This window comes from Hyperolius riggenbachi, chromosome 5 (genome assembly GCF_040937935.1).
Source record: "Hyperolius riggenbachi isolate aHypRig1 chromosome 5, aHypRig1.pri, whole genome shotgun sequence".
Classification (NCBI taxonomy): Eukaryota; Metazoa; Chordata; class Amphibia; order Anura; family Hyperoliidae; genus Hyperolius; species Hyperolius riggenbachi.
The window spans coordinates 436,620,093-436,648,038 of record NC_090650.1 but is presented as its reverse complement, the minus strand read 5'-3'; the positions used below and the strand labels follow the sequence as shown (position 1 = coordinate 436,648,038).

The following is a 27,946-nucleotide window of genomic DNA, read 5'->3' as shown; positions in this document are numbered from 1 at the left end:
GTACCATGCTGGATTAAAGGAATTCTGGATCAAGGCAACCAGTGCCCGATCTGCTTCTCTTCTATGTTAACGATATTGGATTGTATATGGTGATGAGCATGGAGTATATACCAGGATCTACAATACACCTAGAGGTAGCGCTCTCAAGCCACAATAACAATCATCATCTGATTGTTGATCTTCACACCATCACATTAGTATATGCCATATATGTCACAAAAGTCCAAGAAGGTTCTGACACACCAGTCCAAAATCAATACTAATTGCTGGCAGCTTGTTTAGAAATCTTCAAATAATGATTTCACACTTGGATAGAACAAAGCCTCCACCTCACCCTTTGTGACAGACTCACCGTCTGCTCAGACCCTCTGATGGGTCATATGTAGCCTTTGGGACCGTTATCTGGTCGTCCCCCACCTCTCTGGCAGATCCTGGGCAACCTGATCACCTTTCACCATTGGAGTCCTCCTTACGTGTGACTGAAATCCTCAATGTACCTCAATAAAGCAGGCCTCTCATAGCGTAAAAACGTATGACATTTATTCAATATAAAAACTTATTGCACTCACATGTCCTCAACTTTAAAAATCGCACAGAGTTTTGCTTGCAACGGGCTCTCCCCCGTGTAGTGGGCCGCAGGCATGTTTCGTGTCGGGCGGAGTCTAACCACGCGAGGAGGAAGCACACGCTGAGTGGTGGGCGTCCCACGGGTATCCAGCCGGAGGAAAGCGCGCTCCAAACGGCGGTACAGCGGTGGGACTTGTGGTAGTCACTTACTTACCAATACACCAAGATTTCAAAAATAAGTCAGGAGATGAAAAGAAAAACAACTTATGGCTTTATTCAAAAATAGCACATGTATACATGAGGGAAACCCAGATAAGCCTAGCAAAAGGGTCAAGGCAGTTTAAGGTTTCTGATTCAACTTCCGCTGTGCACCAGTTCTTATACCCCACATTACGTGATCATGATGTAATTTACTTGTCCAATAATAATGTGTGTCTTCGAGGGTCTTCTTCTTTCACTCTAAGAGGGTGGAGAATTCTCACAGCCTTGCACCTGGTCTGGACTACAGCACACAATCTCTCCGGCATCCTGTTCCCATAGTTATTTTCAAGGTCTTTACTAGTGTGTCTTGAACCATCCCCCGATGGGAGGTTGCAGTACCAGGCACGCCATATCAGTTTAGAAATTCCTGAGAAGACAAAAAACTCACACAGTACCAGGTCTTGGCTAGAGCATGTCTGTAATGACAGAATCTAAGACTAACTTTAAAGGGTAACTCTATTCATCTGAATCATCTGTGTTACATTGGCCTTATTAAACATTAGTGTCACCTTATATCTATTAAGTGCATATATATGAAACTTGGATTAACATACAGCTATGACATTAACAGACTACAGAGACAAGCCTGCCTGCGGCCCACTACTTGGGGGAGAGCCCGTTGCAAGCAAAACTCTGTGCGATTTTTAAAGTTGAGGACATGTGAGTGCAATAAGTTTTTATATTGAATAAATGTCATACGTTTTTACGCTATGAGAGGCCTGCTTTATTGAGATACATTGAGGATTTCAGTCACACGTAAGGAGGACTCCAATGGTGAAAGGTGATCAGGTTGCCCAGGATCTGCCAGAGAGGTGGGGGACGACCAGATAACGGTCCCAAAGGCTACATCTGACCCATCAGAGGGTCTGAGCAGACGGTGAGTCTGTCACAAAGGGTGAGGTGGAGGCTTTGTTCTATCCAAGTGTGAAATCATTATTTGAAGATTTCTAAACAAGCTGCCAGCAATTAGTATTGATTTTGGACTGGTGTGTCAGAACCTTCTTGGACTTTTGTGACATATATGGCATATACTAATGTGATGGTGTGAAGATCAACAATCAGATGATGATTGTTATTGTGGCTTGAGAGCGCTACCTCTAGGTGTATTGTAATTGTCTATAGAATAGAGGGGGCGAACCAAGCACACACACACACCAGAAGTGTGTTACAGCTGACCAGGGGACACGCATCACATTGTCAGCGCGACTGTGTTTTTGATTATAATATACCAGGATCTAGCTGCAGTTCCAGCTTGCCATCTGAGTGCCTGTCCTACACTTTACTTCTCCTACTCTAATCTAGAGTTGTGTTTCCGTTTGTAACCAAAACGTTCTATGGAGTTTGTATGTTAGATTGTGGCAGATCTCCATTGTTGTGTGTAGGAGGTCGCCCATTGTGCAGCAGTCCTACTTTCTCGGTTCTTTCAAAATCAGATATTTTTTTTCTCACTTTTTGGAGTAGCTTTTAACAGCAAATTCAGAATTCAACTGTATGGGCCAGTGCACACCAAAAACCTCTAGCAGATCCGCAATACACTAGCTGTTTTTGGAGCATATTTCAGAGCGATTCTAGGCATGTTTAGAGAGGTTTTCTAAACATGCCTAGCGTTTTTTTTGGAGCATTTTTGTGTAGCAGATTTCATATATTGTTACAGTAAAGCTGTTACTGAACAGCTACTGTAACATAAACGCCTGGAAAACCGCTCTGATCTAGTGTTTTTCACAGCGGTTTTCCAATTTCCTATACTTAACATTGAGGCAGAAACGCCTCAGAAATCTAAAAAATGCTGCAGGATAGGAGTTTGTGTTTGTGGAAAAAACGAACCGCTCTGGCAGCCCAATCACTTTCATTAGCCAAACGGTTTTCCGCCTGCAAGCGGTTTTTTTTCTCACACCCTTTAAAGCTCACGCAGTTAACAAACCTTAGGGGAAAGTTTAAGTAATTTTTTTTTTTTTTTTTTTAAAGCATAGTTCTTTTTAGTTTTTTTTTATTATTATTTGTGTCATCTAACATCAATGGCCTCAATTCACTTAAGCAGTTTAGACTAGTCTACTGATGGTTTTAAGCCTAGTACACACATGCAATTTTGATTGACCAATCATTTGTCAATTTTACCACCTCCATGTCGTATGAGGGTTTACCTATACAACCTGTTCATAGAATTGAAAATCTGTTGGCCCTCATACTACATGGAGGTGGTAAAATTGACCAATGATTAGTCAATCAAAATTGCATGTGTGTACTAGGCTTAAGTCTACTAGTAATTTGGTGTAAATCAGTTGCATCAAAAGGGGATTCACGAAGAATTACTAAATGTTTTAGACCTGGTCTAAAACATTCAGTAATTATACAATTCACAAAGGCAAAACAAGAAGTAGCCACACCCTCTTTTTCTGAAAGAGATCAGACCAGCGGATTTCTGTCGTTAAGTAATTCTGTGAGGTATTTAGACGTGAGGATGGATCTTTTTGAATTAATTATGCAGGAGTTTAATTTTATCCAAAGGAGAACTCATCAGAGGAGAAGGATATCAGTCACAGCTACTCGTATCTTTAGGTCTTATTACCGAATGTTTTAGACCAGGTCTAAAAACATTCGGTAATTATTAATGAATTCCCTTTTAATGCGACTGATTGCTGGTTTACACCAAACCATCGGTAGACTACTCTAAACTGCTTAGTGAATTGAGGCCTATGTATCTGCGGTTATTTTAACAGCTGTAGAGGTTAAAGAAAGTAGGGTTATTTTGTACTGTTAGTAATTTAACTTTAAATGACAGAATGCCGCGTTGTGCGGCTATGGCATGTGTTGTGTTAAGTTTTATAAAAATGCCGGCGGATGCAAGGCTTGGACGCCATTGTTCATTTTCAGCCTAAACGTACCTCTTTGCCGGTAGCACATCCTAGGCAGCTGCAGATGTTTCTTCCTCCGATTAGAGCAATCAGATCATCTGTATGAAAGATAATTAAAATTCATTAACATGAAAAAAGTATCTAGCAATTATCATATCTCAGTGTTAAGTGGCGTAGCAGGGGAGATAAAAGAACTTACCTGGAAGTCTTCACTTTGTGAATTATACATAAGATCTCCCCCGGAGACGTGCCATCTGCTTCCTTCATCTCCCGTCTCCACGGTTTATCCACACACCGCGTCTACAAAGGTCAACGCCGTCAGGTCTTCTTCATTTTTTATTTTTTTACCTTCCGTAAAATATTGAGTTGAAACATTCCCCATGATCCCAGCTTCCAGCGAGTCCTGGGTTCCACCAATTAATCTTTTACGCTGGATGGATCCAAGGAGAGGTTATGCCCGCGATGAAAATAATTTAACTTGTGCTAATTTACTTCATCTAGGTCTATTTTTGATGCTTCCAATCAGTCAGGCTACGGCTGGAATGCCCACGCTGGGGAAAAGAAAGCTGTTTCGTATTCCTGAGAACCACTAATTAAAAGATGCATTGATTGAAATTAAAGGGCCACTAAACTCGTCTCAGATTTTTTAACAATTTTTGTGTTGGGTGTATTTTTGGTTTGTGCTAAGCGCCGACTGGCTGCCAGCCTACTTTGACTGTTTTAAGAAGTTTAGTCAAAAGGATTCTGGTTACGTGAAAAAAATAGAAAAAAATACACAGTATATGTATGGAGGGAGGGGCTATTGTTTTTTAATTGTAACGGCCACCATTTAGCTCCAATTTTTTTATGTGTGTTTCCACTAAACACAAATTGGGACACGATTTCCAATGGATGCAAAGACAGACTAATAAAAAAAATTACCTTCTGACTTATTTTCGATAGTAATAATCGCATTGAAATAGGCCTGAACGATTTTAGGAAAATTGAATTGAGTGATTTCTGTCTATGAAATTGCGATTTCGATTCACAATTTCCTTCAAACTTTGTTCCCCGTCTGTACCTCTCTGTCCCCCTCTCTTTGTGCCCCCTTTATGCCTCCTCTGGGTCTATGTTGCCCCCTATGTGTCTCTCTGTGCCTCCTCTGTCCCCCAAGCTGCATCAGTTCTGGACATAGCTTCCAGCACGAGTCCAGCGGTGCCCGTCTATCCACTTTGCCTCCTGCAGGCTCTAATGCACGGAATACTTCCTATATGTCATGTGACATACGGGAACAAGGAGTTTTGCCAAGCACATGAGCCAGCAGACGGCGATAGAGGACAGGCAGCATTTTGACTCGTGCAGAAGTCATTTTGACCAATGCTGCGGGCCGCACACGCCGGGACTTTGGTGAAGTTTGAAGCCACTTCTTCAAACTTGCCCAATGTTGAAATTACGTGATCACGATAATTGCCGCCTTGACTATTCCGAAATTGTGATCTTGGTGATCACGATTTCGTTTTAAGTTCGATTTATTTTTCTGGCCTACATTTAGTGAACAATTGTACCGTTAATGGGCACCATTATACTGCCTCAATCAAATTTCCACCAAGCTTTATGCTGATCTCTATCATAGAAAAAAAATTAACAACTTTCATTTTTCCCCTCTGCGTAGTAAAAGTGATAATCCTTATGAACTGTCTGTAAGTGAAGTACAAGGGAAGTATCTGTTTCGGATAGGATTGTTTGGAACTGCAATGCTGTCCTGTCCCGTAGCTGTAGGGGCCTGGCCTTGTAGTTTTTTTGAGAGTCAATAGGGAGGGGGGGGGGTAAATTGCATATATATTCAGACCCCTACATCTTGAGTTTAAAGTGGGGGACGACTTGCCTATGGGTGATATACCTTTGGAAGGGGGCTGTCTTGATTTGCAGAGTTGTTGTTGGAGCATGCTGCAATATGTATAGCTTCTCTTCTGGCTCCAGCTTGCATCTTCACGTCTCCCCAGCATCTCCTGAACGGGCCTCTAGAGCTCCAGACTCACTGCGGTCACATGACGGTGAGCTTGGAGCTCTAGCTGCCACAGAGTCGCGGGGACCGGAGCAAGGAGAGGTAGGTATGCTGCAAAGGGGATGTAAACAATAGTTTTATAATGTAAATGTGTGTTAAGTTTAATTTTTTTTACTTTTAGTTGTAGTTTTACTTTTTGGTAGTTTCTACGTTCAGGAACCAAAATAGGTTAACATCGCTTCCACCGTCTCATCTCCATGGCCCAAGCTGCGTCTTGACATGCTGTCGATACGTTAGCTGCTATCAGTACAGGCACAGGGTAACGGCTTATACTATACATACTGGAAGTAGCAGAGATCAGCACACACTGTAGCTAGTTTGCTATCAGTACAGGCACAGAATAACAGCTTAAACTGTACATATTACAGGTAGCAGCAATCAGCACACACTGCAGTTTGTTTACTATCAGTACAGGCACAGATTAACAGCTTATACTGTACATACTGGAGGTAGCAGAGATCAGCACACACTGCAGCTAGTTTACTACAAGTACAGGCACAGAGTAAAAGCTTATACTGTACATACTGGGGTAGCAGAGATCAGCACACATTGCAGCTAGTTTACTATCAGTACAGCCACAGAGTAACAGCTTATACTGTACATACTGGAGATAGCAGAGGTCAGCACACACTGCAGCTAGTTTACGATCAGTACAGGCACAGAGTTACAGCTTGTACTGTACATACTGGAGATAGCAGAGATCAGCACACACTGCAGCTAGTTTACTATCAGTACAGGCACAGAGTAAAAGCTTATACTGTATGTACTAAAGGTATCAGCAATCAGCACACACTGCAGCTAGTTTACTATCGTATTGGCACAAAGTTATACTGCACATATAAGAGATCACATGCCAGTATCTAAAAAGTCAGTTTTGCAAGTTTCATTGTTGAGCAGTCCCCATCTAGCACGCTTTACCCACACTAAATTATACGAATGCTTTTAATACTCTCAGCCGATGTCCTTCCTCCTAAGCGTTCTCATTCAAAGCCAGCCAAGCCGGGATTTTAGGACATTGTTAATTTCCTTGACATATCTGCGTGAAACACAACATCCAAAGGCGGATCTACAAATCACGCCGTCACATAGTTTTCAGCACCGCGAAAGAATGACCATAAAAGCCTTACCGTAGAAAATGAGGCAATCCCGAAGAGCTCTTTATAATATTGCCTATACTTACCTGTAATAGATAGAAACATTACTTTGTATTTCATGGATATTGCCATCCCCTAAAACAATATGATTGCCGTAACGCAAACTGTCTTAAAGCTTTCATTGCCGCAACTTTATATTCATAAAACATATAAGGTGCCCCAATAAAATTTGTTATAAATGGTTATTAGCGATCCGTAAAATGGATTCGAACAATTCCTAAGCCTTAAAAATTCTAGACATTTGTAATTGTGTTTTAGTTGTTTGAACATAAACTTTGAAAGCCATTATCCAAAGTACGCAGCTAAAATAAGTCTCACTAACAAAAACTGCTTTGTCTCTCGTCCTCCGTGAGTATATTAAATTCTATTACTTTAAGGATAATAATATACACTCCTCTAACATTGGCCCCAATTCTCCCAAATACCCCATATCAATGGTCTCTACTGTACACCTTCAGGTGTTGCGTGTCTAGTCCTTCCAGTATCTCACACAAAAAAGTTAGCTTACACACTGTCATTGCTGCCTGCGGCCTCTTGGTGGTGCTGCACTTTAAAATGCAAATGGGCTCACCCTTCTTTTCAGTAGAGTAGGGATGTCAAACCCCAGTTCTTAAGGGCAGAGGTTCTCTTACATGTTGGCATAGTTCAAATGAATTGATGAAACTGAATCATGAAAGGTGAGGATCATCAGGTAAAACAAATTCCTGGATGCAAGAGCAAGAGGAGGAGTAATAGTCTCCTGGGAGGAGCGAAGGTTCTGGGTGGGATGGTATCTTGGGATTAATAAGGTATGTATGAAGAAATGTATGGAGGAGACAACCTACGTAGCGCTTTGTATAATGGGGATCCTTTGCGTAATAGCCAGTGGTGAGATTAGCAGAGAAGGGCTCCCTCAGAGGAGTAAAGGAGGAGGAGAATTGGATGAGACCAGCAGCAGAGTTCGGTAGGGATTGGACAGGTGCTAGTTTTGTTTTTGTATTTTTGGTAGACCGCAGAGTAGGGTGTTAAACTAGTCAAGACGGGATATTAGAGCATATAAAAGGTATATGATAGGAAAGGCAATAACTATACAGCTGAGCTTTGTATTCATGATATTAACCATAAAATAGAAAACGGGGTGGGGTAAGAGTAATGTGCTCATTATCTTAAGGATTCCTGGAGACCCGGCCAGGTTGCTCACAGAATCTATGAGTGCCTTGATCAGCAGATCTTATGAAAACCTGTAAGAAATCTCTGGTAGACTGCTAGATGAGGACACTGCACGATTTCCGTAATAACCTTGCAGATCTGTGTAGATTGCAAGATATATTCCACTCACTTTGCTCTTCAGACAACCCTCATGAACGTTTCCGGTGATCCTTTGACAAGGTTGCTAGTTCCATGAAAGACAAGTGGTTACGTATGATAAGTAAACAAGATGATTTTCGCTCTGGGTGATTCCGAGACAATATTTGCAGTGTGCTTTACCAATATGCTTCTAGAAGGGTTTTTGGTTTTCTTCAGGGGATTTTGGTGCTGTTCCCCGTTGATCTTCCATATCCCAAAAATGCCCATCTCCTTTCCATTGCCTAACCATACCCTGCTCCACAACTTAACCCATTTCTCCTAATGATAATTTCCTTCTTACTCCCCCCCCCCCCCCCAACATAAACCCTTACATCTAATGCTAATCCCCTCCTATAACCTGACCATAACCACCTCCCCCTAACGTAATGTACTTCCCCTAATAGACCTTCTAATCACTTCACCTCTTTTGCTGTGTAAACACCTTCCAAACAGCTAAACCTAACCTCTCCCCACACCATAAACCCCTTCCCTTGTTGGTAATACCTAACCATAACCTCCCCCCATGTAATTGCCTTCCCTCAATAAGCCTTCCTCTAATTTACTTTCCAAACTCCTAACCACCTCTCTAATACAGATCCCCTCCCCGCATTTTCATTTCGTTTCTATGTCCAACTCTCAACACCAATCAAACTCCTTTCCTTGAGTACGGTTTCCCCTAACTACCTTACCTTAAGGGCCTGAGTCCACTAACGCTGTTTTGTCCGCTTTTCAGCATCTGTAATATTGATGTGTAACTGAAAAGCGAACACAGCTGCGTTAGTGGGCTCAGGCCCTTAAAGCAGGACTGTAGATATAAAATAAACACATTGATTCGCTTACCTGGGGCTTCCCCAAGCCCCCAGCAGCCGCCCTGTCCTGCGCCGCTCCTCAACGAGCCTCTGTTCTCCCGCCGCCAGCTACTTTCGGTTTCCCCGCCGAGCTACTGCGCCTGCTATTGCAGAGGGAAACGCGAAGAAAGGATGCGCTTGGCAAGAGCAGCACTGTCATTGACTTACAAGTCGAGGCAAGACGTCGGGGAAACGGAGACTCGTTGAGGAGTGGCACGGGACAGGACAGCTGCTGGGGGCTTGGGGAAGCCCCAGGTAAGTAAAACAATGTGTTTATGTTATATCTACAGTTCCGCTTTAAGTGTTATATCTAACCTAAAATAACTCCACAACTTGACCAGTAGCCCTAGCTGATTCTCACCATCCATCTTCTTTTCCTTTCCTTCATTTAGACACCAACAATTGGCTAGTGTTTAGTGTTGTCAGTTGGAGTAACTGCTTGGCTGCCTGAAAGCTGACAGTTTGCTCACAAACTAAGCACCTGGGTCTGCTGGCGTCTATGCTGGCACCTAATTAAACCAGAACATCTGGCACACTTACTACCTACATTCCATCGTAAACTGTCTTTTCTATTAAATCCATCTTCTTAGCCCCTTCACCAGAGAAATGTGTCCTCGCATACCTGGATGCAAAATACTGGGTGATGTGTTGTTGGGCCTAACATGCTTCCATCCCATCTAGCCAGTAGAAGTCTTTAGTTTTATCTACAGATATCCGGTGTTTATTGAACTGAATGCCCGTCATCTGTAGATAAGAAAATGGCCACTGCTAACTAGGTAGTGTTAGAGCTTTCTCAACTAACTTTTGGCTTCCTTATAATGGTGGATAGCTACCTGAAAATTGCCACCAAAATGCTAATATTTCTCATTTGGAATGAAGTGCAAAATCTATGCAGTTTGGAATAGGGCCAATACATTTACCTCCTTCCTGCATATTTTGATTGGACCAGTTCCAAGGTGCATACATTTTGCACTAAGTTTCAGAATCTTTAGTATCTCACTGATCGTATCGAATAAAGCTACATTTAGAGTGGGGGAGAGCTGAGTGAGTGGCTATTGAGAATAATTAATTGTGATAAGGTATATATACAACATAGTCTGTTTTATTGTCTTGAATGGTTTTTCAAATTGTTGATAAATTAGGTATATATTAAGGGCTTGTGTACATGGGAATTTACAGAGTCTCTGAACCTCATCAGCTTCTGCCTTTGTTTAATACATAACCACACACGTGGCATTCATTGAGCCTTATGAGCTGCATGCTTGTGTTGGTCTTTGGCCTTCAGCCTGATACAAGATGGCAGAATGCATCTACCAGTCAACTGTGTTGATCACAAATGTGCTGCTTGCTCAAAACCGTGCTATAGTCTGTTTCGAGTTTCATTTGGTGAAATCTAGAAGCTGATGGGGTGTAGAAGCCTCCCCTATTTACACGAGTCCTGAAAAGTTTTGTATGCTTTGGCTTTTGTGGAATGTAGTACCAAATGCCCCTTCTTGTTTCATTTTACAAGAGGCGCAGCTTTAGAATGGCCTGTACCCCCCGCAAGAGAAAGGAGAAGTTTTCTCCTTTGGAACTGGAAATTTTGGTGGCCGAGGTAACCAAACACCACTCGAAGCTCTACGGCAGCGAGAGGGTCAACCTGAGCCAGCCGGCAAGAGAGAGGATCTGGTTGGATATTGCCCAGAAGATCAATGCTGTAGCCCGATCTCCAAGAACGACCAGAGACTTGAGAAGGAGGTGGGATGATATGAAAAGGCGAACTAAGGAGAAGCTGGCTATCATAAAGAGAACTGTTGTCACATCAGGCCTAAGTAGAAGTCCATCAATGCACGATACGAACAGTGATGTGTATCCCGGATATATTGATGATGAAGATGATGATCATGACGATGTAGATGTGGAAATGGACGCCCCTCACATAGCACTGGAATTTCAGTCAGGTAACACAGTCAGAAGGGGTGGAAGTCTTTAGACTCCGACTTGGAGGCAAAGTCCAAGCTTTTGATCTAGCTGATATTTTGTAGTTGTCCATACAGCTCTAGGTTTACTTGGGTAAGGACATAAGTCGTGGTCACGGGTACAGCTGATTTTAAACCAGTATATTTATTTTTCGGGTTTTGAATCACAGGACATCATGTGGTTGTGATTTGGCTGATCTCTTGACAAACAAGTTTTGTAAGATTATTTTAGCTAATTTCTGAGCGAACATTTCTATAAAAAATATTTTGACTTAATTTCTAAGCAAATAAGTTTCATGAGCTTATTTTTGGGCTAAGAAGGGTTTTGTTTTCGTATCTGTGGATACTGCTTTTGCGTTAGTCATCTTTTGTAACTCAATTTTTATTTTCTTTTTGAAGTTAGTAATTTTATTTTTATTTTTTTTCTAATTCCCACAGATGAAGAGGAAAATGGCCCAGGTTGCACGTGGGTGCCTCTAAAAACTATACAAATGGTTACAACCGAGCCAGATATGTCTGACCATCCAGTGATCATTCAGACTTCAGCATCTTCTCCGTCTCCTCCTTCTTCCCCTCAGAACCAGGCCAAAGCCACCTACATGAGACGGCTTTCTCAGACGCCTCCGCGACGGAAGCAGGAAATCTCAGATTTTGAGAAACAGTTAATGGAGAGTCAGATGCAGCAGAATACGCTTTTATCCTCTTGGTATCAGCAACAAACCTCTTTGATGGTGCAACAAAACCTCATCCTAGAAAACCTTGTGGAGCAAAGTAGACGATTAGCGGATAACGTAGAGATTTTAAATCGGACCTTAGAAAGAATGGTGGAAACTAACCATTCTCAAAAGGGTCCTGTTCATTGTCCAAAGGATCGAGTTCCGGGTTCATCAGCTAGGGCCTCCTCCCGACTACCTGCGGGTGAGTCTGGGGGATCCTCAGAGACTGAAGTTTACTCCGGGATGATCCTTAAAGTTGAGGAGGAAAATTGAGGTGTCTTCAATTCTGAACTCTGAGAAAAAAAACCTGACTTTAGATCAACGTTTATATTGATGAAAAAAAAAACTTATATGAACTGCTTTTTTTTTTTTTTCATTTTCAGTAGGACGGTAGCAGAAAAATTCTCTTATACAATGCATACATAGAGCCATTTTTGTAGGTCGTAAGATACATGGTGCATATTTTCTATTTGGATTTATTGGTTGTGAGGAAATATTTTGTACGTGTTCTTTTTACTCCAAAATAATATTTTTCTTACAAAAGACAACAAACATTTTTCTTAAAAAAAAAAACAAACAAAAAAAAATAGAAAAAAAAATAGAAAGTTATTATATTCATCTTGCAGAGTTAGGAAATTTTCCCCAGCTGGATTGAACACATAAACATGTGTAAACATGGATACTTTGCTCAAGAAAATATTTCGCTGGATTTATAATCTAAAGCAGCATGACGGGACTGGCATTAACATTTTATTCTTTTTAATTTTTTGGGGAGAGGGGAGTGAGAGGTGTCTTTTTGTGGTTTTTAAGCATTCACCTATTGAAAAAAATACTACTTAAAGAATACTTGTAACCACCAGGGGTGGTGGGGGGGGGGGGGGGGGGGGTTGCAAACCTAAGAGGGAAGGCTTTGAATCTCTTAAGGTGCATACACACGCACTACTAAAGAGAACGACGGGTCCGTCAGACCCTCCCGCTGGGCGGTTGTTCTTCCGACAGTAGTGCGTGTGTACAGTCTGCTGAGTGGATCGTTCAGAAACAGCCTTATCAGTCTGCAGACAGACTGTACACACGCACTACTGCCAGGAGAACGACCGCCCAGCGGGAGGGTCTGACGGGCCCGTCGTTCTCTTTAGCAGTGCGTGTGTACGCACCTTTAGAGCCTTCCCCATCCCCTCTTGGTGTTCTTGTTCCCCCGCCGGGCCCCTATTCAATTCTCCTGGGAAGTACTCGGGTTTTCCAAGTACTTCTGAAGACGGGCGGCTTCATACTCGTGCATGCGCACTGCAAAGCCACTCGTCTTTGGAAGTACTCAGAGAACCAAGTAGTTCTTCGGCATTAAAATTGGGTGAATAATGGAGGGCCCGGTGGTGGAACGTAGGGATGCCGAGATGGTCGGGAAGGTTCTAACAGATCCAGAGCCTTCCCTCCCTTTAGTTGAATATGCAACTATCCCCCCTGGTGGTTATAGGTATTCTTTACACTCACCTGAGCAGCTTGAGGTGGGGGGGCTTGTGTGTACCACTTCACTGCTTACAAACATTGGTGGAGCACTGAGTGAGAATCTACCACCTGCTGGTCTACACCCTCCTATGCTATTTTTCTACCTTGCATGCAATTTTTATTATTTAAATTCGATGCAGCTTGGAGTTTAACCAATCCAGATCCTCAGGAAGTTAATTTGATTGGCCCAGGACTGAGCTGAATACTATTTGCATTATATGTGCATGCAAGCTAGAAGAAGTTGCATTTCATTGATCAGCTCTGGAACTGTGGTATTTCGGCACAGGATATGGACAGTTAACACTTAAATGCAATGTCCCCAGGCTGCCCTTGTCCCCAACTAACCTTTGTATGTGTGTTGAACTACTATTATGATTCTAACAGTAGCATTGACTTCTACCTATCGCTAGCATAACCCTCGTCATCTATGCCTAACACTAATCTACCGCACTTTACTAAGGAGAGAAAACAGCCACTAACATGAGAAGCAAAAGTATAAGATCTCTTCTTTTAGAATAAACCACATATAAGTGCATGTTTTACATCTGGCCACAAAAAAAAATAACTTTTCAAGTGGATCTGAACTCAAAACTTCCTCCCTGCTCTAAAAGATAAGCAACAACATAGTAACTTTTAAAGAAAAACATTTTGGTTACAGTTGATACAAAGCCTACAGTAAATATGCAGTGTTACTACTTCCTGCTTTCGTGGAAGCAGACATATTGTTAAGACCCTGTGCTTTCAAATGAGCTTATCTGCCATTGGCAGTCATGTGACACAGGGTAGAGATCAAATTGCAACTTGTGATTAGTCAGAGATACAGGGTAATTAGGCTAAACTCATACAGGATGCTTCTTTTCTGTTTTCCTTCTGTCCTGCGCAAGAGTTCAGGTCCACTTTAAAGAGAAACTCCGACCAAGAATTGAACTTCATCCCAATCAGTAGCTGATACCCCCTTTTACATGAGAAATCTATTCCTTTTCACAAACAGACCATCAGGGGGCGCTGTATGACTGATATTGTGGTGAAACCCCTCCCACAAGAAAAGTTAGAACTTTTGGCAGTTTCCTGTCTGTGTTGCATTGTGGGAAATAGCTGTTTACAGCTGTTTACAACTGACAAAAACCATGCAGCAGCTACATCACCTGCCAGCAGTAAAATGTTCACTGGAGTTCCTCTTTAAACTGCAGTTTTCTGAAAATCTTGAGAAAATCTTTGCAACAAAGCTTGGAGTGATTCTGAAATTCCTTATAACATGAGGCTTATTCACAAAACGTATTTTATGAATTATCTTATCTATTTTATCTCACAAATTCTCTTTTGTGTTGTATCTCATGGTTTATCTCTCCTTATGTAAACAGCCCCCCCCCCACACACACACACTTCCTATTTGTTCAACTAAAGTGTTTTCTTTCCTTGGGCCCTATTCACTTAAAGAGAACCCGAGTTGTGTTTAAAGAATGTTATCTGCATACAGAGGCTGGATCTGCCTATACAGCCCAGCCTCTGTTGCTATCCCAAACCCCACTAAGGTCCCCCTGCACTCTGCAATCCCTCATAAATCACAGCCGTGCTGTGAGGCTGTGTTTACATCTGTAGTGTCAGTCTCAGCTGCACCCCCGCCTCCTGCATAGCTCTGGTCCCTGCCCCCGTCCCTTCCCTCCAATCAGCAGGGAGGGAAGGGATGCAGGCGGGGACTGGAGTTCTGCAGGAGGCGGGGAGAGCAGCAGACTGACACTATAGAGATAAACACAGCCAGCTCTGACAAGCTGTTTGTCAGCAACGTGGCTGTGATTTATGAGGGATTGCAGAGTGCAGGGGGACCTTAGGGGGGTTTGGGATAGCAACAGAGGCTGGGCTGTATAGGCAGATCCAGCCTCTGTATGCAGATAATATTCTTCAAACCCACCTCGGGTTCTCTTTAACATTTCTCCAGAGTTTTCTCACAGGAGATGTTTTCACAACTTATTCATTAATTACCCTTTAAGCCCCTGAGCAAGCAAGGAAATGCTTAATAAGATTGAAATCACCAACATTTCAGCACTTAACTCATTAGAGTTATCTCGTGTGAGATAAGTGAGCTGCTTTTGACCTCAGTCGGCAGAACTGGTTGTGCTGTAAAATCTTGGAATGCTTTGATTTCTCTCTACTAGCTGAAAATATAGAAACTGAAACGAAAAGTTCTCTTTTATTGTCTCACACTGCCCCTAGTGACAAGTGGCCATAAGTACACATGACAGCAGTACTAATTAGAAGCAGGGAAATGTAAATGGAAATCAAATAAAAAATAAAATAAAGTGGCCTGGAGCACTTGCCAGCCCTTTAAATTAATGGACTGCTTAAGGGTTAATTTGTGAGAGAAACAGCCCAGTGCTGTAGATTCCATCTCTGTCCAGTCAGACTAAGCTGGACTGCGGCAATATCCATTGCTTTCTGATATTTGATAAGAGGCCACATAGATTGCTTGTAACTCTAAAAAGTACTTCTAAAAGCAGGTAAGGAGAAAAGTTTTATAGGCCATTACATATGTTTATAAATGCAACATCCATTATTCACAATAATGGATGCCAGTGATCAAATAATAATAATGTCTGTATGCTGACCAGAAAACCAGAATAAGTCCATGGGCTTCCATCAGCATTAGCACTATAATATAAACACATTTATAATATCATTGTTGTGTTTTGCTGCAGCTTCTCTGTAAAGCTCACCTGTAACTAGGCTCCCGGAACTTACTCTATTGACAGGGCTCAGTGAAAGGAGTACTTGTGTTATCCAGCTCTTCTGCAGAAATGCACAGATGGAAGCACATGACAACCTTACGCATCTTTAATGATTCAGCAGAGCTATGTCACTGATATTCGCAGGACGTGTCGTGCGGAGTGAGCAGAGATATGGGGCTGGTAGTGCAATGTACAATAGTCTCAGTCCATGCACAGATTACAGCGGTAGAGATGCTATCGCAGTCACGCCTCGTACTTTATTCAATCCTGTCACTAGGTTAGTACCGTAAAGGGAACCAAGCACTACTTTTTTCCCCCTGGTTTCTAAAAGCTGTAGGAGATACCATGTTCCTCCCCTTCCCCTTCTAGCTGCCCATTGTTTAACCAGGGGAAGGTGTGAAGATAGCAGCTGTGACTTCTGTAAACTCTTTGAAGCACAGTGTCCTATCTCCCCACCCTCTGCTAATGAAAGCTTTTGTTTGTTCTGTGCTAATAATAATAATATAATAATCCGAACATTTGTATAGCGCTTTTCTCCTGTCGGACTCAAAGCGCTCAAGAGCTGCAGCCACTGGGACGCGCTCAGGAGGCCACCCTGCAGTGTTGGGCAGTCTTGCTTTGAACTCCTTACTGAATAGGTATTTGACCTAGCCAGGATTTGAACCCTGGTCTCCCATGTCAAAGGCAGAGCCCTTAACCAATACACTATCCAGCCACTAATGTGTGCAATGAAATAATTACATCAGTCCTTATTTGTCGGGCAGGCCATGGACGTAGTCTAATAAAACCCTCTGCTTAACTTTTTAATGTAAGCAGAAGGTAACATTTTAAGGTGTTTTTTTTTTAAATTAATGAGCCACATTGTCGGCATGCATATTTAATGTGCTATTTAGATGCCCTGGGTGCTAAAAATAGTGCTAGGTTCACTTTAACCTAGTGACATGTTTCCCTGAATGCTCTAGAAGTGTTGCAAAGATGTACAGAGACCACATGTAAGTATCAGGCATGTCTTACAATAACGCTCAACAATCGTTTCTGTAATACTGACTTCACCTAATCAAGCCTGCCAAACTGTTAGCCCTAGCTGTAACCTAACCTTCACACTAACCCTCCTCCGACCTTCTGATCAGCCGTGCTGATAACCTTGACGATATCTGGGTGTTGTGTAGAGATCACGTGGTAATCTAATAAATTACCTTCATGTTTTGGGTCTCCCTGGATGCTCATAAAGTTCTGAAGAGATGCACACAAGCAACACTTAACTTCCGCTTTTGTTTGTAAGAGTGGTTTGAGGCATTTTGTTTTTCTACTACAGCACATGTGTCAAACTCCAGGCCTGGAGGGCCGGATCCATGCCAGTGTTTAGGATGGACTGAGAAAGAAAGGAATGTGTTCTACCTGATGGACCGCACCTTTCCTGATTCAGACCCATCAGTTCATTTGAGCTGTATCAAAAATGTGTGAGGATCTCGGCACTCGTAGGACTGGTTTGACATACCTGTACTACAGGGTTGTTTTAAAAGCATGCGTACTTGTAAAATACATTTGCCATGAATGCTCGTCTGCCTCCACAACTTACCCAAATTCTAGCCCCCCGCATCTACCAGTGAAGGCACCAGGGACTTAGAAGCTGCAGAAGCCAAGGTGGTGCTCCTATATAGTGTCTTTACTTCCTCCGGCCATTAGGTGGAGCTGTAAAGTATATAGTAGGCTTCTTCATCGGTTAAAACAGAGAATCCAACCATCTACTTCTACTCCATAACAGATCGAGTAGTATTAGGTATGTAAATGTACGGCATACTGGCCAATGTAAAGCACTTTATTGTGGGGGGGGGGGTGTCTTTGGGGATGTTTGTGGGGCTTAGAAAAGCATTTGTGAGCACACTTATCCATTGAAGCAATCCTATGATGTTATAACAGGTCAGTGCTGCAAGTAAACAGGCAGCTCACAAACTATGGCCACTAGGGATGGTCAATGGGATGTTAATAATTTTGAGCTGATGCAAATTTTAGGAAATTTGGTGCATCTTGGAAATGGACCAATCCGTTACCGCAGCTGCACTTTATTGGTCAGTTTCTGAACAGTATAAATCGGCCACACTGAATACTTGACTTTTTTGACCTCGAGATTAACTCCACCCCCTCCCTGCCAGCCTCATACTGGTGAGAGCAATGTATAGCTTGTAGATGCTGGGGGTGCACCTGTATATCGTAAGGGGGTCTCTCTGTGGTCATTCTAGGCTTGTGCACCACTCACCAAACTGAAGACTTCTTATTGTATTCATGCCATACATATGCTGTGCATCCGAGTGCCAATCTCTTTTTCAGGTTCTCCTCCATTTCATGCTAAACCTAATCAGTCAATGAGCATTAATCTACCACAGGGTTGCACAATAGGAAGGCTTCTGTGTAAGCAAAAATATCGTCCCAGATTCATCCTAAAAATCCCCCAAGAAACTTCTAAAACCTTCACAAGCAGTTAGTTTGGTGTTGGAGTTTTCTTTTTAATTTAGTTGTATAGGGACTAGAAACTTGCTTCTGAATTCATTGTCTCCCTTTTAAGCAAAGTTTGTGGATGAAAAAGTTAGATACTTGCCTAAGTAGTAGATCTGTCTCAAGCTGCTGTTCAGGACCCTCCTTTTTGTGGTTTCACTCCCATCTGAGTTCAAGCTTCTCCATACGAAGCTTATACCCAGATGGGAGCATGACCACAACAGTGTTCTCCCCAGAATTTTTTTCCAGCCGGGTGGTATGAAAAACTAGCCGGGTGGGGCGAGATGAGAGAATGGAGGACTGGCACTTCTCTGCTTATAGCAGAGGAGGAGGTGAGAAGATAACAGCCGGGTGGTCACCAAAAATAGCCGGGTGGAGCACCCGGCTATAAGAGCCTGGGGAGAACACTGCACAAGAACAGATGCACTAACCCCTTGTGGAATATGCTTAGAGGGCCCAGCGCTGGATTGATGTGGTCGAGGAGTTTCTGGAAAGCCACTGGACTATCCAGAAACTTCCTACGACAGAACTTGGGTAAATATCTACTTTCTTCTCCAAAAATGAATGTCAAGTACGGTTTAATATGTTTTGAGTACATGTGAGGAATAGGGATCAGCTGAAGTTTAAGTTCTCACAGTGCAGTCTGTGCTAACAAATGAAAGACACTGGCTGCTGAATGTTTAGCATGAAAGAGAATCTGTATTTACAAAAAAATTGCCCCTGGGGGGTTACTCACCTTGGGAGGGGGAAACCTCTGGATCCTATCGAGGCTTTCCCCATCCTCCTGTGTCCCACGGTGGTCTCGCTGCGGGTTCAGGAACGGCAAGCATGTAAATATTTACCTTTCCGGCTCCAGCGCAGTTGCCGCTCTGGTCTCGTAAATAGACAAAAGTAGCTGATCCCAGTCGGGCTGGTTCCTACTTCCTGCGCAGTAGAGTAGACCCGACTGGAATCTGCTATTTCCGTCTATTTCCGTGCTGAGAGCCACAACAGCGCCACCCGCTGGAGCCAGGGAAGGTAAATATATCAAGCCTTGTCGAGCGAGGATTGTGGGACGCTTCGGGGGAACCAGTGCTGGACTGCCTGCAGCTACAGGGGAGGGGGAAGCCTTATTGGGACCCTGAGGCTTCCCCCTCCCAAGGTAAGTACCCCCCAGGGGACGTTTTTTAATACAGAGTCTCTTTAAGCCGTGCTAATTCATTGGCTAATTTCAGTTGTTATGGTTTCCAGGTGAGCAAAGGCTCCACTCCCCACTAATGAACGCACATTTCATAGCGAGTGACAAAGCCAGCGGAGACTATGTACAATTGCTGAAATGAAGCCGGTTGTCCTGCCCATACCTTTCAGTGCTGTCTAGTATTTGTTTTATACACCACTAGTAGACCCAAGCCCATTTAAAAACGGGATCTAGGTCTTTTGTTAACGCCGCCGCCAATCACTCAGGATGCGCGCGCACCACAGGCGTGCACCCAACTGCCCGCCCACCAACCTCCCTTCCTGGTCCCTCCAGCGCTACGTTACTGTGCACATACGCAGTAACAACAAATTACCAGGGACGCTGCAAACCGCTGGACGCAGCGACACTTACCTTTTTTTAGTAAGGATTCCCAGAATTCTTTGGTAAAGCCACATTGACTGGACCACTCCAGTGCATTTCCTTGGTCAGTTGCCACCCGTTTGTCTTCTGCAGTACTAGCCTACACTGGATAAAGCCACACCCTCTCCAGGCTCTGCAGGCATTCATGGTCTGTATGAACTCGGGTCTAGTGATCATGTGACCATGTCTTTACAATTATAAAAGTATTTGTGGGTTTTATTGTTTTTATTATTGAAAAAAGGCAACAAGTGGTGACAAGTTTTGCTAACTTTATCTGATGCCTCACGTTTAAACTAGAAATTTATAACCCTATTTTAAATTTAGATATTTCTGAAGCATTATACTTTAATTCTGCCACTCCTTAGTCTGGGTAAAACGTAATTATTTTCACAAGTCCTGTTTTTTCATATCAGGGACCGCTTTGTTACTTGCTATAATTGTTTTGGATTTTTTTTTGTTCTATGAATATTACCGTATGTTAAAGTATGCATTTTGTGTACTTGTTAAGGCTGCAGTGTATTCTTGTCTACATACCTGCTAGCATGACCTGAGTCTTTTCAGGGCTGCACTTCCTCCCAGCAGGCCTCCTCACATCCCTGACATACGGGTAGTTATGGTATAGACACGCCTCCTATCCCAGCAGGCTCCCTGACATACGGGTAATTGCGGTATAGACACGCCTCCTTTCCCATCTGTGTCATAGCAAGCTGACTACAGTATAAAGCATGGTCATGTGTTGCATGGGCTGGTGGACATACCAAACATTTGGATCTTAGATTACAGGCATTTTAGGGGATCTACTGGGAGTTACTAAGACATGCATGCAGATGTGTAGAACTACATATAACACAGCCTCACTATTGCTTCATTTTTTATTTTTTTAGCTGAACTATAAAGTTTAACTCCACTTTTGTTAAAGAGAATGATCAGTCTCATATATAAACGTTTTATGGATCCTCTTCTGATATAAGTTATAATTACTTGCTGGATCTTTTTTCCAACTCACTCCCTGTGTCCACCGGCGCATAGCCCCTCCTTCAACGTGTGAAATTCAGGATTTTAAAAAATGTCCTCTCCTCGCAATAAGCAGTACATTGTTCGGTGCCCAGATATATCCCCCATGTGATGGCATGTGTAAATTGCTACACAAAGCAGGAGGAAAAATGTTAGTATTCCAAGAACTCATTCTTGGGTCTACAGAGATCTAGATTTCATTTTAAGCAAAGACTAATGCCTGTTACACATCATTTAATTTCCCATTAGATACATGGGTCAAATCGATTTATTTCCGACAGGTCCAAACTAATTTCTGAACGTTTTTCTGATCACTTATATACAAAATCAATCAGAAAAAACGATTAGTAATCAGATTGGACCTGTCGGAAATAATCAATTTGACCCGTCTAGCCAATGAAACATTACATGGTGTGTACCAGGCATAAAAATATCCTATTGTCTACCTCTCTTGATTACCTTGGAACTGATCAAGTGATTATAGCAGAGCGGCACTCCCATTTGCCACGCCTAGTTTGGAAGTAGACTATATAGAACTAACTTAGGGAGGATTTATCTCCCCTCAACAACAGTGGAGTTGAATTTTTTGTTTTGTTTTTGTTTTTTTCTATTTCATTTAATGCATAGAATGTAAACTTTTTTTTGTTTTGTTTCTCTTTTTGATTGTTCTTTATGTATTAACCTTACTGTTCACTTACATTTCTATTAATAACAAAGCATTTGAGTTTTTGTAAAGCTGTCCCTGAGAGGAAATGTTTTCTTATTGGTCACATATGTGTCTTGTACTCTGCCTCATGGTAAAGGAAATTGTCACGCCTCTGTGAAGGTCAACTAAACTTATAAAATGTGGAGCAGCAATTATGCAGCTAGTTAAGCACCGCCCCATAACGCCGACCACACCCACCGCACTCTTCTGGGGGCGGAGTAGTTGCGGCTTCATCTTTACTGCCAAGAGGTCATCCCTTGCCCATCCTCCCCACCCCTGCCAGGGCTGCATTGGCACTTCTGTAGCCATGGTTCCATCATGCCTTGGTACACACCATGCTTGTTTGGAGATAATGGTCCGCACCACATCAAAGTATAAATCTGCTTTATTGAAGATCCATAAAATGCGGTGTAGCAGCTACAGCTCACTGTTTTGGATTACTCGGGTTGTGCTAAGCGACTTGTAAAAGGGCATGTAACCCGAAACAGCGGGCTGTAGCTGCTACACAGCATGTTATGGATCTTCAATAAAGCTGATTTATACTTGGATGTGGTGCGGACCATTATCTTCGAACAAGACGGATCTTCACCCTGTTGGTACAAGGGGTTGGTTCCCGCACAACCACAGAGGATTGCCGAGGTGCTGTTCCATCTCTCTTGGTACACACCATGCAACTTTTCCGTCAGATCAATGAGAAATTTCCCATCTTTTCCAGCATGTCCAGTCGGCTTTCAATCAACAAAAGGGATAGCATTTTAGATCCATACTGCACACAATTGATGCTTTCCACAATCAGATGCAGATCGGACTTGCTGGAAATGATTGAATAATGGGAAATATCCCGTCAATCTATAAACAGGAAAATTGCATAGTGTGTACCAAGCATTACACACAAATGTGCCACCTAATATACAGTATACAGATGGGTGCATGGATAACCAGGAATAGCACTGATACCTACTTGGGGGTAAAGATTGGCCTCAATTCACTAAGATCATGCTGGAGATAAGGCAAGAGAAACATTACCTCCACACAGTGAGAGAGTTATTTTATCTCTTCATTCCTTAAGTTACCTCTTCTGTAGTTAATTTACCTCCTCTGTAGTTATTTTCACACGCTGTTAATTAACAGCCTGTCTTTAACTCTGGAGTTATTTTAAGGATTGGAGAGTTAACTTAAAGACAGAAGAGTTAACTTTAGGTTTGCCTGAGGTAAAAGGTTTCCTGAATACTACATGCCTCATCACCATGGTGACCACCCAGGAAACGTTATTAAAGACAGGAGATAAGCTTAGTGAATTGAGGCCAATGTTTCACCTAACCTACCTATTGAACTAGGGGAAGATGAGAGTTTTAGGAAAACCCTGAGCTTGTAAGCCCTAGTTTTTTCTTTATTATCCTGCTCCCAACCCACACCCACTGTGAAAAGAGATGTGATCTGAGGCAGGCAGACATCTGGGACCATAACTTTTTTTTTACCTGAGTTTTCTCCTAGGAGATGTTTCATCTTCGTTTTAAAATGACTTTTCAGCACTTCAAAAAGTACCAAAACGTAGGTGAAAAAGCGCGGTCAAAATTTATTTTCAGTATTTTCTTGATTTCTGGTGGCTTAAAGAGACACTGAAGCGAAAAAAATATGATATAATGAATTGGTTGTGTACTATGAATAATTACTAGAAGATTAGCAGCAAAGAAAATATTCTCATACTTTTATTTTCAGGTATATAGTGTTTTTTCTAACATTGCATCATTCTCTAATATGTGCAGATTACACAACACTCAGCATTCAAAATGATTCTTTCAGAGCAGTCTGTGAAGTAATGACCTCTCCTCTGGCAGATAAAAAGAAAACTGTTCACTTACAGTTGAGATAATAAAAGTCAGATAACAGCCCTCTCCAGGACTAAGTTAGTCGGAGAGCTTAATAGCTTTTTTGCATAGAGATAACAACTGGAGTTTCTCAACTCTTCCTGTACTGGAAACAATTACACTGATGTATCTGATCTTAATGTTTTATTTCTTAGCTGTACTACACATACAAATCATAATATCATCATTTTTTTTCCGCTTCAGTGTCTCTTTAAAGGGTATTTTATTGACAAGTTGTGAAAATATAACCTGGGAGAAAAAGTTTATTGCATATTGGCCCTGGGATAAGAATTATAGCATGTTGTCCTTATCTCTCCTCTGCCTCTGCTGTTTCTCACTTTTTCCCCAAGCGCTGTACCAAAACAACCATGGCTCTTATAATGCAAACATTCCAGCCCATAATCTACACAGAGCATATGTGGGATTTCACAGGCATATTAGCATGAAGGGGAGGGCACTAGGCTGGAGGGGAGGGAAAAGTGCTAAAGGGGAGGGCACAATGCTGACGGTGTACTTGCAAGGCATCAGCATGAGGAGAAAGATGGAGATGCTACTACAGATATAAATGTCTGCTCTAGACACTAAGATGTACCAAAGGTAAACTTTGTATGTTCATCTAACTGTACACAGGGCATAGACTACATACATGTATTGAGATTCAACTTTGTTTTGACCGGAGGTAGTCTTTAACATACGGCCAGTAACTTCATTTCTGTTACAAAATGTACTTTTCTGGTGGCCAAATAAAGTGTGGCGCAGTGAGCAATGAAGGCTCTCCCGCAATGATAGAGGGTAGGATGACGACTCATCAGGCCAGTATGGTCTCATGCAGGTTGGGGAGGAGCATTGTCCCAATTCGCAGGTGAGGGAGGGGCTTTGGGCAGGCTTGGTTTCTTGGCTATATGGAGGAGAATGGGAAGAACCTCAGGTCAGGGTATGGTGACGGTGTTGTGTGTTGCTGGGCTACCTGAATCACAGCACTGGTTGGACTTAGACAACTTTTGGAACTAATTATGAAATGTAGAGAAACCGAGAGCCCAATATAGTGTAGTATGTTAAGTATAAATGAAGTAAAGGTTATCGTGAGAAAATTATACTCACAAACATGGGTTACCACAGAGGCAACCACTGTATAGGCAGGTGAGGAGATTAGACCTGTCCTCACTCAGGGATAAGAAGTCGCTCTCTGTAGATGCGAAAGGGGGTAGATCACCCCTCCACCAGGGCTGGACACGGTATAGCAGTAGGAAAACAGAGGCGCCAGCAGGATAATAGCGGATAAAAACTTTAAAATTTGCTGGGAGGAAGCGGTGGACTTACCTCCATAAAGCAGACACGAAAGACTGTCTGAATAGTAGCAATCACATTTATTAACTAGTACCCCAAAACAGTGCAACGCGTTTCGCAGGCCCAGCCCGCTTCATCAGGCAATAAACGTGGGGACAAAACAGAATATCAGCAATAGCAGGTGTAGCTTTATGAAGGTAAGTCCACCGCTTCCTCCCAGCAAATTTTAAAGTTTTTATCCGCTTTTATCCTGCTGGCGCCTCTGTTCTCCTACTGCTAATTATGAAATGTATTTTCTCTTCATGTTCCTGAAGTTCAGTTTTATGGTTAATGGTTTGAATTAATTTTGCCATAAATCACCAACATACTTTTGTTCCAATGTCCACGTACAAATGCTTCTATAGATCTGCATAGACACTAGTATAGTTCATTCCACCTGTGTAGAAGCCCTTTGATTAGCGAAAATACAAAAATTAAAAAAAACACTTTTATATACTTTGTGGAATTTTCTGCGCCCCTGACTGTCTGTGATATAAGCCAAAGTCCCGTCGGAGAGCTTAGTCTGTGCCTATGACACTTGCAGTCTAAACAGGATGATGCTATCCAAGCAGCGGCTGTAGACCCACCCACAGGATGTTGTTTTTAAACCCCTCAGGTGAGCTGCTTCAGACCTTGTGATTGCATCTATTTAAGGTAGGATTTGACTGCAGAAGTCCTGTTTCACTGGTAACATTTGAACACATTGGTTATGAATATGTTTGATACCTAGCTTTAAAAATGGATAACACATTGGTGTTGAAATGAATAAATGCTTTGCCTAAATATATTGATTCCTCCTGGGTCTAGTTGGTCAATGACTCTTTATAGAGTTATGATGGAACGTCGTTCTTTACAGATTTTAATGGATGAATGTATTCACAAGTGGCTATTTGTTCCCCCCCCCCCCCCCCTTTTCCCCGGCCTCATGCTCTTTGCTCCACATTGGTTGTCTGCAGCGATCATGATGTCATCTCCCATCCACCCAAATAACCATGAGGTAGACCATAGGACAATACTTATGCCAGTCAATGTGTTCTCTCTCATTTTCCTTTAGCAGTGACACGTTGTGTATGCTGCTCCATCACTCTACCCAATCAGCAGGCTGGGGGAGTGGCTTCTCCATGTAAGAGGGTAAGAGATTTAGGCACAGGGCTGGTTTAATCGGGATCACATGGCACTGGTTGTACAGAATGAAAAATATTTTGTCGGGTAAAGACGTTTCACATATAGGAGTATTTCTCTCTGCATTTAGTTATCTGCTGCAAAGTAAACCTAAAATAACCTCCTCATTGAGCAGCTAGAGCACTCCATTTTGTTCTTACCAGAACTCCCAGCGCCCATCCAATGTCCAGTATCATTTCTCAGGAATCTTGAGCATTAATATATATTAATCCCGGAATTTAGGATGTCTTGGTTTACAAATGTATTCTTGTTCTAATGTAGCGATGTAACCACACTTGGGTCTAGCGAATGGTCCTTCGGTGCGTCCTGTATGGGGAACCGCTCTAAAAACGCAACATGAGACATCAGCAAACCGGCACTGAACGTTTTATTTGAGAAAAAAGTCTATTATGTGGCAAAAGGCTTGTCACTCCATCCAGGGTCGTAATACAGCTGAGATTATTAAAGGCTTAGTGAATTCAGGAGGAACTTTTGTTTACTGGAGACACATGAGAACTTCTAACTTTTACCACCTAATTGGCTTCCCCAAACATTTTCATCTTCTGCCGGCGGTGACATCAAATAGCTTGAGAGAACAGTTAGGCTAACTTTACAGGATTCTATGGAAAATACAGTATGTCTGTGCTACATGAAGGCACAATAATTCTACTTCTACAACCAATAATGATACAGTATAATCTTATTATAACAAACTCGGGTATAGCAAACTACCTCTCCAGGTCTTGGACAATCTCCATTATAAGTCTATGGGAGCAACACCTGGTAAACCCAGCTATTCTAAAACCTCTGTCATAGTAAACATGTAAAAAGTGGGCGGTGCATAGGTCATATGTCTGCCTCTATTCTGTGACTGCTGTAATTTTTAAGGAGCCCGGGATATCTTACCAACAATATGTCCAGCGTGGCTATGCAGCCTTAAGGTATACTTGCCTTGTAAACCACCAAATTTGCAGGTGTTTTTACTGTACCTCCAATGGGAGGACAGAGCTGCTCCTGTGCAGCAGAGAGTGTACCAGGGCATGCTGGGCCATTTCTAGGACAAGTGCTTGTACTGTACCTCCAATGGGAGGACAGAGCTGGTCCTGTGCAGCAGAGAGTGTACCAGGGCATGCTGGGCCATTTCTAGGACAAGTGCTTGTACTGTACCTCCAATGGGAGGACAGAGCTGGTCCTGTGCAGCAGAGAGTGTACCAGGGCATGCTGGGCCATTTCTAGGACAAGTGCTTGTACTGTACCTCCAATGGGAGGACAGAGCTGGTCCTGTGCAGCAGAGAGTGTACCAGGGCATGCTGGGCCATTTCTAGGACAAGTGCTTGTACTGTACCTCCAATGGGAGGACAGAGCTGCTCCTGTGCAGCAGAGAGTGTACCAGGGCATGCTGGGCCATTTCTAGGACAAGTGCTTGTACTGTACCTCCAATGGGAGGACAGAGCTGCTCCTGTGCAGCAGAGAGTGTACCAGGGCATGCTGGGCCATTTCTAGGACAAGTGCTTGTACTGTACCTCCAATGGGAGGACAGAGCTGCTCCTGTGCAGCAGAGAATGTACCAGGGCATGCTGGGATATTTCTAGGACAGGTGCTTGTACTGTACCTCCAATGGGAGCACAGAGCTGCTCCTGTGCAACAGAGAATGTACCAGGGCATTCTGGGATATTTCTAGGACAGGTGCTTGTACTGTACCTCTAATGGGAGCACAGAGCTGCTCCTGTGCAACAGAGAATGTACCAGGGCATGCTGGGATATTTCTAGGACAGGTGCTTGTACTGTACCTCCAATGGGAGCACAGAGCTGCTCCTGTGCAACATAGA

General features: G+C 42.7%; 1 protein-coding gene across 7 annotated transcripts in view; it reads left to right on the top strand.

Moving 5' to 3' along the window:
- TSNARE1 (t-SNARE domain containing 1) overlaps window positions 1–27,946 on the top strand; it is a 557,339-nt gene that overhangs the window by 342,803 nt on the left and 186,590 nt on the right. Inside the window, exons 1-3 of one of the 7 annotated variants that reach the window (XM_068238107.1) lie at window positions 1,423–1,488; window positions 10,565–10,992; window positions 11,449–12,249. The exons of 3 other annotated variants lie outside the window; for them this stretch is intronic. In XM_068238107.1, coding sequence (XP_068094208.1) covers window positions 1,487–1,488; window positions 10,565–10,992; window positions 11,449–11,999 — 981 coding nt within the window. In that variant the 5' untranslated portion in view covers window positions 1,423–1,486 and the 3' untranslated portion in view covers window positions 12,000–12,249. Of the gene's footprint in view, window positions 1–1,422; window positions 1,489–10,562; window positions 10,993–11,448; window positions 12,250–27,946 lie in introns of those variants that run through there. 3 more of the 7 variants (XM_068238104.1, XM_068238103.1, XM_068238110.1) reach the window with 3 other exon arrangements.